We start from the raw sequence: 14,537 nt of genomic DNA, 5'->3' as shown, positions 1-14,537 counted from the left end.
AGCTTTGAGGCTTAGACACCTGCAGAGAGTACAACAAAATTATTTTAGAAACTGAGGTATACTTTACAGAATAAGCCATTATTTAAACAACTAGCATGTGTTTGAACTCATATAATCTCTCATTGAAGCAGCATACTTCTTATCCTCATTAGAAGAAGAATACTTTTACTGCAGTACAACACATAATAATGTGTAACTTTCTGTTGTGAAATCTCCATCATGAATTTAATTGCTAGACTAGCTAAAATAATTTCACTCTAATCTTTTCAGAAAGTCCACGCCATATTGTCATAAAACATACCTATAAAAGCAGAGCTAAGACTATAATGCAGTCTTTATTTGGGTATTTTCCAGTCCAATGGGTTAACCCCTATTCTTTATGTATATAGAAAAATTAGAATTTTCAGCATGGTATCCTCCATTTCTTGTGATCCAATTTGTAGATCTGTAGTTCAGCAAAAGATTAAATGCACGTTTCTCCTGATTGTGGAAACATCTTAGGTAGACAATGGTGCAATAAATGTAATTTCACTCCATACACGCATGCCCTCTTAGTAAAAAAAGGGAGAAAACTTGCTCCTTTTAAAAAAAAATATTCCTACAATCTTTTTAAAGCAACCTCCCTCAAAGGATGATTAAACTTCCAGAGAAATCATAAACGTACCTCAAGGCATTGTAATTATTCTGTTCTTCTCATGTGTCTCAGGAATATGGGAAGGCCCAGTATAGATAAAGATTAGATTATTTTGAGGGAAAAATATGTTAGCAGAAAAATTTTATTAACTATATATTCAATGTGCTTCTAATTTTCAGAACTGTATTTGTTTCAAATCCAGGTTCTTAGCAGCTTGATATGGAAAAAATACTGAATTGACCCTTTCTTATTTTAATAGCAACTTTTCCCATAGCCAGTATTTTTTATTGGTGCAATGAAACATGATTATATTTATTAATATGGCTGTAATTGTGAATTTGGGGGGAACATGTGCGCTGTCTGGGCTAAAATGTTTTCAGGGTTCTATATGACTACATTTAATCAGGTCTGCCCTATACAAAGGCAGGATATGACTTCTTCTAAGAATGGACATAAATTTATATGAATTGAGTACTATCTGAGTACTTTCCATTAAACAGAAAAATTCAGCTCCCTACAATTTAAAATGTCTCTGATGTGTATGATGTAGTATAGATGCAGAAATGTTCAAAAGTCTATCTAAAAGAGAGATGTTACCTCTCTAGCAATAGATTATTGAATTAATTCAATATTCTTAGGATGTATAATTTTAAATGTCTGGCTTTTTGTATGCACATCCACCTGCCCTTTTTACTGGAAGTTTATGTTAGTGTGGGATTTCCTAGAAATTTTGAAAAATCTAGTTTAATAAGTAGTAAAACCATTGTCTCTCACTTTGCCTGAATTCTCTAAAAACCTGTAACTTGCAAATGAAAATCTAATCACATTTATCCAACTCTTTGTCTCATAATCAGATTATTTTTTCCAAGATGTCAGGCCTTTCTAGTGTGTTGTTGCCACTTTATTTCATAGAATGAAAAGATGAAGAAAAAAGCTTCATAGTTAGGGAACCCCCAGAGGGAAAACAACTCTTAGTCCTTAGATGTACAGAACCTGCTTCAGGAGCTGACTGTAGATGGTTTGTAATAGTCTCCAATATCCAATAGTTGGTAGAAGTGAAAAAGTCAAGGGAGTCTCAACGTGAAAGTGGGTGACAACTTATGAATGAGGATGAGTGTTCAAGGGAACAAATAGCGTAAAATGTCAATGTCTAAGTGGGGACCAGTGACGAGTGGCATTCCTCAGGGGTCAGTACTGGGACCGGTGCTGTTCAACATCTTTGTTGGTGACATGGGCAGTGGGATAGAGTGCAGGTGCAGCCTCAGCAAGTTTGCTGATGACACCAAGCTGTGTGGCATGGCTGACATGCCAGAGGGAAGGGGTGCCATCCAGAGGCACCTGGACAGGCTTGAGAGGTGGGCCCGTGCAAACCTCATGAAGTTCAGCAAGGCCAAGTGCAAGGTTCTGCATCTGTGTCAAGGCAATCCCAAGCACAAATACAGGCTGGGCAGAGAATGGATTGAGCAGCCCTGAGGAGAAGGATTTGGGGGTGTTTGTTGATGAGCAGCTCCACATGAGCCAGCAATGTGCACTCACAGCCCAGAAGCCCAACCACATCCTGGGCTCCATCAAAAGACATGTGGCAATCATGTCAGGGGAGGTCACTTTGCCCCTCTAATCTGCTCTCGTGAGACCCCACCTGGACTACTGCGTCCAGCTCTGGGGCCCCCAGTGTAAGAAGGACGTGGTCCTGTTGGAGCAGGTCCAGAGGAGGGCCATGAAGATGATCAGAGGGCTGGCGCACCTCCCCTATGAGGACAGGCTGAGAGAGTTGGAGTTGTTCAGCCTGGAGAAGAGAAGGCTCCTGGGAGACCTTATAGCAGCCTTCCAGTACTTATAGGGGGGCTACAGGAAAGCTGGGGAGGACCCTTTATCAGGGAATTTTACAAGGGAATATAGTGATAGGATGAGGGGTAATGGTTTTAAACTTAAAGAACATAGATTTAAATTAGATCTTAGGAAGAAATTCTTTATTGTGAGCGTGGTGAGACACTGGAACAGGTTGCCCAGAGAAGCTGTGGATGCCCCATCCCTGGAGGTGTTCAAGGCCAGGCTGGATGGGCCTTTGAGCAACCTGGTGTAGTGGGAGGTGTCCCTGCCCATGGCAGGGGGGTTGGAACTAGATGATCTTTAAGGTCCCTTCCAACTCTAACCATTCTACGATTCTATGAAAATATTGGTAGCTATCAAGCAGTCTGTTTAATTAGAGCAGAAATACTTAGTGCAAATATGTATCACCTTTTAAAAAAGAAAGAAAAAAGACCCTCCTGAAAAAGCTGGCATCCTTTAACTTTTGAGAAATGGGAACTCCTAGAATTAATGAGATATCAGTGAAACACAGGAGAGACAGCATCTGAATGTCCAAGCTAGAAGAATAGAAAAGAGCATACTCTTTGCAAGTGAAACATGATATTAGGCTAAAAGAGATTATAGGATTTTAGCAAACAATTTGCTACTGGCATAATAACATGAAATTATTTTTCTCAGAAGTAGAAAGCTTGTTCTGCTAGAGAGAGAGACTGAAAGCTGAAAGCAAATAAGGCCACATCAGGTAATGTAAACATGAACAAAATCCTTTGCTACAGAAGTGCTTACTCACATCATGATGACTGTAACAGAACAGGCCAAAAGTCCACCCTGTTCCACACACTTGAGCCACCAGCTGCACCTCTCAACTGGGCACCGGCAACGTGCCCCCATCCTGCAGCAGCTCCACAGCTAAGGCAGCAATGACAACAACGCATGCTGCTCTCCAATGAGGACATTCTCTAGTATAGCAGAAGACTTACTGTACTGGACAAACTAAGAAGATGCGTAAGAAATTGAAGATATTACTTGGCATGTTGGATGAGCCAGAGAAGTCCAATGCAGAGAAGGAACCACTGGAAACATTTCCTGATGGTTCCACTCCTGCTGCAAGGGAGACAGGGAACCCAAAGGCCCTGCGTACCTACTTGTTATGGAGTTGTGAGACAAAAGTGCACTGTCTGGAGTTTTAATGTATAATTGTATCTGTGTTTTGCTATGACAGTATGATTGTTTCTTGAAAGGTCTAGTGGACGGACAAGTATCATCTAGGCATTCGTTGGTCTTATAGGTCTTGTCATGAATTCACTGAGGGACGCTGAGGGACACACACAAGAGTGAAAAATGTGGCTGGTTGCAAATACAGAGGGAAAAACAGTGAAAACAAAAGATAGGGCATTGACAGTGTACCTGGCAGAAAAAGTAACCAGAAGTGCAAAAATAAAACCCCAACATTTTGGATTTTACATATTTATAGTCTTCTCCTGGCTGTACTATAGTTTGTGAGTGATCTTGGATAAATGATCTAATTCCTTCGTACTTCAATATTCTAACTAAAAGCCAGTGTATTTTATTTGCCTGTTTAAGCTGTTAAGTGTCTTTTATTATATAAAAACCCAGTACAAGGCAAAAACCAGACCCAGCCTTTATTAGTTCTTACAAAAATGAGACAGGGTGTTTAAAACATAAGTGTAACAACGAAAAATAAAATAATGTCATTTTATATGCACTTGGTAGTTGGTTTTGGGGGTTGTAATGCTACCTGCATATTCCCAGTAAACTACCATAGCTCGTTTTCACCTAGTTATATTCTCTTTCTACCGCGAAACTTCAGCATTTATGTTGCCTCTGCTTTTGGCCCACTGGTCACATTTGATGAGACATTAACAGAATGAAGGAAAAATGGTTCCAGTATTTTAGGATGTATTTGGGAGAAAAAGTTTCTCTGGGAACAAAACTCTTGTAAACCTACTAGTGAACATATGCTACTAGTGAACAGGTCCCAAGCTGCGGATCCATTGAGCACAAATCAGTTACAAGTCTCCGTTACAGAGCTGTGGCTCTTTAATTCAGGCAGTAACATTTTATGATCCATTCTGTCAACGGGAATTCCAGCACCTTTAAGTTGTTCAAGTTCAGAGCTTGCTTATATACCATAAACTGCAAATCATTTTGATGATAATTGCGTATATGAGGTTAGTATTGGGCCACATGATAAGCATGTGGAACATATTGAAAATATATAAAATATAGCATTAATACTGTGACTATATTACATTATTTATCAGTAAATTTTATATTAACATTCAATTTTATGTGTCTGTCTCAATGGATGCTTATGGGAGCTTTGAAAAAAAAAAAGAGATTCTCAAAAGTTCCACTGAAGGATAGGTATTGGCTAAAATCAATTTATTTCTCTCTATATCATCTATTGTCTCTGTTTGTTGTTGCCTTTACAGACAGTTTTTTTCATTTGATAATTTTCTTTGCTGTAACAATTTTTTTTTACCTTTGTATTTTTTTTGGCTCTGCAGTTCTGTGCAACACTTGGAACCACACCTTGCTGCTCCTTTGACAAACTGTTAGAACTGGGTCCTATTTGTAAGTCTTTGCTGCTACTTTCTAAAATTACAGATACCAGTTTAAGCCATGCTGAGTCATTTCCAGGTCATTATGCAGCATCAGTGTCCAAATTCAAGAAGGTTACTTATAGATGAGACCTTCAGTTACAGTTTTTGTTCTAATATTAGGTCAAGCAGCGAGCTTGCATTCTCAAACCATTAAAGAGTACAGAGCCCATTGCCTCAAGGCTTTTTTCTTTTGTGGGGTGTGTGTGTGTGTGTGTGTATTTTGGAACACTGTCAGTTAAAAAATACTGTAAGTGCTTCAGTTTGTAACATTTTTCTTCAAGCCCTTCTACCTGCAAGCACATCTAAAGCAGTGGTGAAGACCAGGGAAAACCTGAACTCAAATTCTCCTCTGCACCAAGTGTTTTCTTTCTGTCCAGTTCTAATGACTATAAACAGCAGGGAAATATGCACCAAAAATCCGCATGTATTCTCCTTAATCCTTCCTCTTCATTCCCCGATTTTCTCTCTTGCAAGAAAACAGGACAAGTGCCAGGGTGTTCAATACAGTGATTGAGTCGTGGACTCTTCATAGGTATTTCTGTGCTGTGGTCTGTTGTGTCAAGCTTTGGTCTGCAGCAAGGCTTGGTCAAAAGCACACACTTGCTGGCTGATGAAAATGCAGCCGAAGCGTGCCGTATCCATCCAAGTGTACATTTAGAACAGGAAATTTATGGCTATAAGCAATTGGAAGCAGCCTTATAGAAACATGGCTAGCACTTTCTTAACCTTTCAATGCTTGCTCTTGCGTAAGTGTCTCAGTCCTTGAAATAAATAGTTTGCTGCGCATAGTTCAAAAGGATGCGTATGCACATATATCAGTATGTAAAAAATACTGTTTAGAAACATGTTTGTAATTCATGAGTTAGAAGTGGGGAGTGGAGCTAAAACTCTAGCTCCTCTGGCTAAAGTAGATATAGTTTTATTACTACAGAAATGATAACTACATCTCTAGATACATCTTTTTAAACTGTATTTTATAATGGTTCTTAAATCAATATAATTTAATATTTTATGTCGCTTAATATTAATAAAATAAACCTAGACATGTAAGGAGAAGTGGGGATGAAGAAGAATATGTTATGTATACGTCTTTATGTATTAACGGAAACCCAGATGGTAGAAACATTCAATCTCTTAATGCAATTTGAAATTGGGAAAATAATAATATCAAAGAGAAATCTCTCAGGCACTTGGTTTCATGCAAATTAATAGGGCTTTTTAATCTGCTGTTTAATTTATTTCCCCTTCAATTAATTTTTTTTTTTTTTTTAGGTAATAAGGAAAATATCTGGATGCATATTGATGCAGCCTATGCTGGGAGTGCATTCATCTGCCCTGAATTCAGGCATCTCTTAAACGGAGTGGAGGTGAATTAAGTGTTTCTTCTCTAGCAGCCTGCTAAAACTTTGCTTTTCCATAGAATTTGTGTGTTTCTTGTGCATCCAATATTAATGGCTCTTCTAGAATTTCTGAGTACGCTGCACTTCAGTTTGCACTACAAATCCCTGTATATTCTATTACATTACTTATGTTTGTATAATTCTTACTGGTTTATTCTGGGAGTATGCAAGTTACCACAGTATGTAAGAGTTTGTCATTCAGAATAGCAAGTACTAGTGAATCAACAAAGTGTCTTACAAAATAGAAAAGAGGAACTTTTCCCCAAATATCCAAAAAGGCATGTTTATATCACCCTAATTCTACATCACACAAAAAAAAAAAAAAAGAAAAAAAGTTCAACAAATTAATGATCTCATTATGTCTCATTTTTTGCTTACATCCTGAAAGTCATATAGGATACAGCCAGTAGCTCTATCTCAAACAGACAGGGTTTAATAACCAAGATAGCTAAATGAAATATTCCTCCAACAGCACTCCTGTTCCTTTCCTCCCCCCCTCACTGAGCTACTTGGCATTCAGTTGCTTAGATAAGAATACTTCAATTTCCTGCTGCTCCCCTCAGACAGTCAGATAAGTCCTTGTCTTCTATGTCAGTGGAGAAAATATTACTGTTTGGTAAAGCCAGAAGTTTAAACACAGCACTGATAGGTAGTGACTAATGAAGAAGAGGAGGGAAACCCCCCTAACAAATAAAGCATTTCTTTCTGTCTCTTTTTTATCAGCAAATGAAGCTTGTTGTAATTTCCTGTGGGGGAATATTTTTAAAATTATTGTTATTGGTTCCTGAAGGAAATGAAACAGCATACCTTGTCTGGGCTAGCATTTGTCATAAGAGTAAATATTTAACAACCATGAATAGGTTTCTTACCTTACATAGTACAGGGAGACAGCTAGATAGATGTATAGATAGACAGACAGACAGACAAGCTCCTTTTATGAGAGCAATTGTTAATTGTTTACAAGTGACAGTGAAGGTTGAGAGGCAAATGAGAAAAGTGCTATATGGAATAGTCAGACCCTGGTGCTGCTACGCCCCCATTTCTCTTTTTCAAGGCCAATCGCTTCTGCCTTTGTTAACACACAAAACATGGACAAAGCCTTTCCCACACGGTGTCCATCTCACCTGCCTGAGTTTCCTCTGATGCCACACCATATGTCAAGTATGCCACAACATATGTCAAGTAAAACAGTCCTGTTACATGATTTATAGAAACATGTCTTATGAACGCTTATTCTGTGCTGGTTTTTCTTTTGACTTATACGAAGAAACGACTTCTACTAAAAGGAAATACCCTGGCAGTAAAAAAAAAGTCATCTCCTGGTCAGTTGTAATTTAATGAATGACTGTGATATGTAGATTCTGAACTCAATATATCATTTGTCTCTACGTATGAATGTTGTGTGTATATGTTTAATATTCTTGGAGATAGAAAGCTTAGTGAATTGTTATTGGAAATTAGGATATGAACCACAGTGGATGTTCCTGAGCATGCAGATTTTTTTGTTTACACTGAGAGATATACTTTTCCATAACATATGTATCTAAAAAGTTTAATTGTTAGGAAATGCTCAAAATGTTGATAATACCAATAGCCTAAATGCACACCTAACCTGAATTCCATCCCCCAAATAAATGAAGATTTAACTACAATAGTTACTAAGTAAGGTGATGTCAGCATGAACATTATCTATAAAGCACCAGTTCAGGAATTCATTCATGGTTAAGGTGTACTCAGACAATTTCACAAAGTTGTATCATAAGCACATGGATCTTTATCTCTTTCATAATTCCGTTTTTTATTTATCCATTCACAGTTTGCAGATTCATTTAACTTTAATCCTCACAAATGGCTCCTAGTGAATTTTGACTGCTCTGCTATGTGGTAAGTACTACAGTGAAAGAAAACATCAGAAGAGGCAAAAAGCGCATGTTAAATTAATCTGTCTTTCTAGCAGCAGACATTTATTTACATTTCTCTATTGAAATGAGGAGTTCTGGATAGCTTTAACTCTTATAAATTATTTACAAAATTCACTCTTTCATTTCTCCAAGTTTCAAAAAAGTAAAATTTAGAAATAGGTCTGAGGTCTGCATTATGTTCCAGAGAGAGAGAAATCCTGAAAAGTCTGCAGATTCCTACTTGCTCCGTTTTGGCACTGTTTAAAACATAAATGAAAAAACTTCAGTTAAGGATGTTAATGCAATGAACAGCATGCTAAACAGAGCTTTTTCTTCTTTTCCATTTCTTTTTGTTTGAGCCTTGATTCTTTCAAAAGCCTTTCTCAAAATGCTTGGGATTTGGCTGATGAAAAGCAATTGTTTTCAAAAAGGACTATTTGTGCAATTTTGTACTGATTTTCAATATCCCCAGGTGAGAGTAGAGATGACATTTTGATATAAAAGTATGCCGAAGTAGAAACCAGTAGACATACTTTGAAAGAAAGTATGATACCAGTAATAACAGCAGTAATAATAACATCCCATAACAGATGATCCTATTGTGTCCCAAACTGGAATTTCCAGAACCTAGTGTCTACCAGCATCATGACTAATGATACTTATTAGCAAAACAGCTATTCAGTTTATTTAACAAAATACATGAAAACATTAATTTCAGTTATAGTAGAACAAATTTTGCAAAACTGAGAAGGAAAAACTGAATGTTAAAAAGGAGACTCTAAAACATCCAGAAAAAGGTCACCTTATTTAAAAGAAGTAATGAGACAGTGATGAATCGGTTGCCTTTGGTTAACCTTCAGCTCTTTTAATATCCTTAGCAAAGTTGACTTTTCCACAAATATGTGTATTATTCAGATAATACATTACATTTTTTTACTTTAATAGTTTTCCTGATGTAGGCACTTCAAATACTCCAAGCCGTTACGTTTTTTTTCTTTTCCTTAGAGTAAATGGCTTACATTTTGATCCTGATTCATCAGTAGTGGCAGTGAGTAACCCAACACTCCAGTTTATAAGTACCTCATAACTAGCTGTGTCTCTCTGTATATGGAAGTAGGAAGATGATGGAACTCCTTTGCTAGTTTCTCCCATTTTTCCTCATCACTCAAAGACATTGTTAACCAAGTAGACACTTGGAAATGAGAAAATACCCCATCATTGTCTTTAATGTTTGTAAAACAATTAGAGGCCAGAGTGTAGTCCATACCAGTTTTAATTTCTCATTAGTTCTGCTTTCCCCCAAAACCTTGTGGAGCTATGTTAAAAGTATTTTACCTGGCTTTCCAGGAAAACAAGGTATATGGAATCACACTGTCAGTTTGTGTTCCCATCTCAGGCGATTTTAGCTTCTTCCTAGCGAAGCTTAGACTTTAGACTTAGGAAAGTACTTTTCTCCATTTTGTTTCTTGCTTTTTTTTTTTTTTTTTAGATAAGCCATTGCATAAAATGCATGCTTTCGTAGGTAGGAAGATTCCATTACAAGGAATCTCAAGAGACCTTGCAACATGTCTCCTTACTCAAAATGAAAGCTTCACAACTATATTCGGTCTTCTTTCACAACCATTCAGGCTTCATTTCAGCAAGGCATCTATGTATAGGTGTTACTCACTTAAGAAAGAATGCAGTATACATTTAAAGTTAAGCTCTTTGACTTGAAGCCAAATCCATTGTCTAACTACTTCTGAGGCCCCTGTCCAAAATTCACCTCTCTTATCAACTGTAACACAGTATGAAAAGGTGAAATGTAATTATAAAGGATGAAGGAACCTGGTGAGAAAAAGTAACTGTGAAGGATACATAGTCCTCTTAGGATCCATGGGAAGCATTAACCATGATACTGTAATAATATGGAAAGGGTTCAATAAGCAGTGAACACTATTTCAGATCACATTAAGCTGAGTTCTGTTGACGGACAGGCTTCTAAATCACCCAGACTCCTCAGCACTTTGCCCAATAAACACTCCCATTTCTTTTCCCTGCAAATTGATTAAGATAATCTATCCATTAGATCTGTAATGTAATTATTTAACTACTCGGTGCAATATGTAGCACTGATGTCATTTAGGATTTGGAGGCAATTTCATTATAAACCTTTCGTAAAATATTCTCAGACTTCTCAAGGTACAGAAAAGAGCAGTCAATTTCCTATAAAAAGGAATTTAATATAGCCACTCCAAAAGGGGTATATTTTCCATATTCAAATGTTAGGGCCTTTTAGAGACTTTGCCTTGAAACTACCAGTCAGTTTTGCCTGGTAGTTTAGTAAACTAAATTCTAGTTTATCAAGGACTTTTTTGAAATATATATTCACGATCCTTCAGGCAACCAGGGTATTTTAAAAAAAAGTTAAGAACACCACTTCTGTCCGTTACCAGACCACACAAGCACTCACTGCAAAAAAGTTTAAATACATAGGGTGAAATCTAGACATGGTGCATAGAGGTACAACTCAACTGGTTCATATACATTGATGTCCAGGCTTTGGATTTATTTTGGTAATCCTTTTAGATAGTTTTTCATGGTTGCCAGATTAAGACCTGTGAAGTCCCCAGATGGAACAGACACCATCTTTTAAAAAAGCAGTAACATCGCTGAGGAAGTGCAAGATGACAGCGTTTTTATAGCTTCTAAGCGACCACATGTTCCTGCAGAATAGTTCTGCGTTCCATTGTTGAGCACAGCATATTACAGGAGAAGGATTGAAGCTCTCACAAGACAACTGATGATACTGCTTGTAACTTGGGTTAGTTGGGTACGGAATGAGCTACTGAAACACGAATATATCAAAGTAATCAAATATATCAAATAAACTACAGTAGAACAACTTAGGATTTGTTCACAATATCTACCCTCATTAAACCTGCTTTTGGATAATAGTTTCTTCCTTCTGTCCACAGGATATTTTCAACACACAGATTATTAATTGTTTTCATTGAGAGTATTCTGAATGTCTTATTATTTTTCATGTACATAAGCTTACTTATCTTCAGCTATGTTCTTTCCATACCTGAAGGCAAGTACTTTGTTAACCTTGGTACTATCCTGACCATTAAAGTGAGAGAAGGGCTTTTTGTTTGTTTGAATAGGATGTTTCATGAGCGTAGCCTAGATGTGGATGAGACTGGGAGTATGTACGGGCCTGTGCATATATACATACACACTAAAATATTGTAAATTAAATTTTTACTTAGAATTTTGCATTAAAACATTAAAAACCATAAAAAAAGGATGAGCAGAAAATCATAAAAGGTTTAGACTTTTGTCATTTAGAGCGTCCACATATTGGCGTAATTATTGCTTACTTTGTGAAATGTTTATAGGCCTAATATAATTACGTAGCGGTCTCTCCCTTTTTGATTTCTGGTTTCTTCTTTTTCTGCCTCTATAAACCCCATCATTTGTAGAGGTGAGTCAATCTTACACAGAGAGCGAAGCATAAACCAACAACATCTTGTTATTACCCACTGGCAAAATGTAGTTTATTCTCTCTAGAAGGGACACATTGGCTTTTGAACGTCAGTCCAGTTCCACCACCCACTAGCTGGCAATAGTAAGGTATGCTCCCCAGTTTTACGTTGTGCTGTAGTATGTCTGTCAGTAATTGTATATTGGATCCAGCTAAGGGCAGGGTGGTACAAGAGGGAAGGCTGAGTCAGGACCGGGTGGCTCATCCCTACTGGTGGCTGCTGCTGCCACCACCACAGCGTGAAGAGACAGTGGCCAGCATCCACAAAGCCTCAGCACGGCTGTGCACGGCATCTAGGAAGCCACAGCTCTTCCCACGCAGCTTTGTACTGCAGGAATTTCAAGGCAACTTCTGTTGACTGCAAACATTAACATTGCTTTAGCTAGTCTCACATTCTGGTGTGAGTGTCTATCACCATAAAAAGATCCTCTGTGTCTGTTTCTTGTCTGTTTTTAAATATGCAGTCGTGCAGTCATGCTGCCCGTTCCTGCTGAGCCTTACACTTAACTACTTGTAAGTACAGTACTGATGCGGCTGTGAAAAAGCACTGAAAATGGCACAGGCTGTGCTCAGGAAATACGCCAGTTTAAACACATTCAGTTTGCCTTCACTTCTTGTGGAAATTTAATCCCTTAAATGTTAATTCTTAAGTTTCTTGATTTTATTTCTTTTTTATTTCTATACAGGGTGAAAAAAAGATCAGATTTAATAGGTGCCTTTAAATTGGAACCTCTTTACCTGCAGCATCACCATCAGGAGTCTGGTAATTTTATAATTAAATGAGATTATTATTATTTTATTTGCACACTGATATTTAATGGACAAAAGGATTTAAGTTGAAAACTGAAATTCTTGAAACTACCTAAATTGTTTAGGAGCCTATTTCCATTTTCAAAGTGCCCCAGGGAGATAAGCTTATTAAAGTGCAAACACATATCTAGTGAGATTTTAGTTAATATAAAAAGCAATTGATGGAAAGCCATTTTATAAAGCATTATATTAATCCTTTTGTATTGGGATTTCCCCAGCTCCAGAGTTACCACTGACTCTTTGTAGCAGCGTTGAGAAAATTCTTAATGATCTTTTGGTAGTCAGATAAACATATTGGGTGCTGTGTTTCAAGCCCCTTAACGTGCCTTCCCCAGCGTATCTTTCTCCAGAAGGGTTTCAAGATCTGATTTGTTTTTAGGGTTTCTGAAGTCTGTGACCTTTTTTCTTAGCTATGCATGCAAGCTCTGATTCAGATTTTCAAATACCCGTGTCAGGAGCTAACACTCCCTGAAACCACAAAGAAAAGGTGAGCTGTGTTTGATATCTGTGCTCCATTTTGAATGATAGCTATCTGGGACACTATCCTGTTGCTCCCATGTTCTTACATTGATTGCAGAGAAGGGGGTAAGTGCAGGCTATCTATCTGTCTTGTACGAAACGCTCATGAAAGCTCTTCACAAAACGCTCACAAAAAACTTACAGATCATAGGCCTTGTACAAAGCTCCTTAATGGATTAGTGCTGCTCCTTTCACATACCTAGCAACTGCAGGGTGGCATTTGCTATCCTGAAGCCTGTTTTTATGCATTCAGTTAATAAGTGATTAATTGTCAAGAAGGTAACAACACTGCAGTGTCAACATGTGGTCCAAGTTCCCTCGTAACTTTCTCAAGGGTGAATCACATGTGGGTGTTCTTACTATTAACCGTCTCTCATATTTTTCCTGGAATTGCTGGTGCTGATCTGTGTATCCCGAGTACTTTGCTCTTCTCTCTGTTATGACATTTAAATTAATACTATCCAGAATTCCACCATTCACTAAAAAGCCCTAGGAAAATCAGATTCCTGGGCTTTAATCCTGACTGGCAGAAATTTTGCATTTTATTCCGTTCCTACATTTCCAAGAAATGCAAATATAGAACAATGCAGTAAACAGGTGTCACAGTTTAGGCCAAAATCCACTACTGGGGACCTGAGGGACCCCAGATGGGACTGACAGATGCTCCCCTCTAGTCAACCTGGTGTCCCCCGGCTCCCCAGCAGTAACTCTGGAGCTGAGGTTCACTCTTCAAAGGCCAGAATTTTTAAGAAAAAATATATACTGGTTTTTTGCCTTTTATACTGAAAAATGCAAGTTATGGCAAATATACTTACACCACTAGCTTTTACTTAACCACGACATTAATGTACATGAAAAATGTTTACCTTGAGGAGAAATAATACAACCTTAATCACGGAATCACGGAGTTTTCAGAGTTGGAAGGGACCTCTAGAGATCATCTAGTCCAACTCCCCTGCTAAAGCAGGATTGCCCAGAGCACATTACTCAGGACTGCATCCAGGCGGGTCTTGAAAATCTCCAGAGAAGGGGACTCCACAACCTCCCTGGGCAGCCTGTGCCAGTGCTCTGTCACCCTCACCATAAAGAAGTTTTTCCGTGTATTTGAACGGAACTTCCTATGTTCTAACTTGTGCCCATTACCCCTCATTCTGTCACTGGGAACCATTGAAAAGAGCCTGGCTCCATCCTCCTTCAACCCACCCTTTAGATACTTGTACGCCATAATAAGGTCTTCCCTCAGCCTTCTCTTCTCCAGGCTAAAGAGTCCCAGCTCTCTCAGCCTTTCCTCATAAGGGAGATGCTCCAAGC

At 38.1% G+C, this 14,537-nt stretch overlaps 1 protein-coding gene across 1 annotated transcript in view; it reads left to right on the top strand.

Annotated features, from left to right (window-relative positions):
• DDC (dopa decarboxylase) overlaps positions 1–14,537 on the top strand; it is a gene marked incomplete at both ends in the record, with an annotated part of 56,119 nt that overhangs the window by 25,503 nt on the left and 16,079 nt on the right. The window contains 4 exons of the mRNA XM_082499570.1: positions 4,975–5,041; positions 6,343–6,437; positions 8,287–8,354; positions 12,584–12,660. Of these exons, the coding sequence (XP_082355696.1) occupies positions 4,975–5,041; positions 6,343–6,437; positions 8,287–8,354; positions 12,584–12,660 (307 nt within the window). The remainder of the gene's footprint in view (positions 1–4,974; positions 5,042–6,342; positions 6,438–8,286; positions 8,355–12,583; positions 12,661–14,537) is intronic.

Source organism: Vanellus vanellus, assembly GCF_965231255.1.
Source record: "Vanellus vanellus genome assembly, chromosome: 2".
Lineage (NCBI taxonomy): Eukaryota > Metazoa > Chordata > Aves > Charadriiformes > Charadriidae > Vanellus > Vanellus vanellus.
The sequence above is the reverse complement of the archived record's forward strand: the minus strand, read 5'-3'. Positions and strand labels throughout refer to the sequence as shown.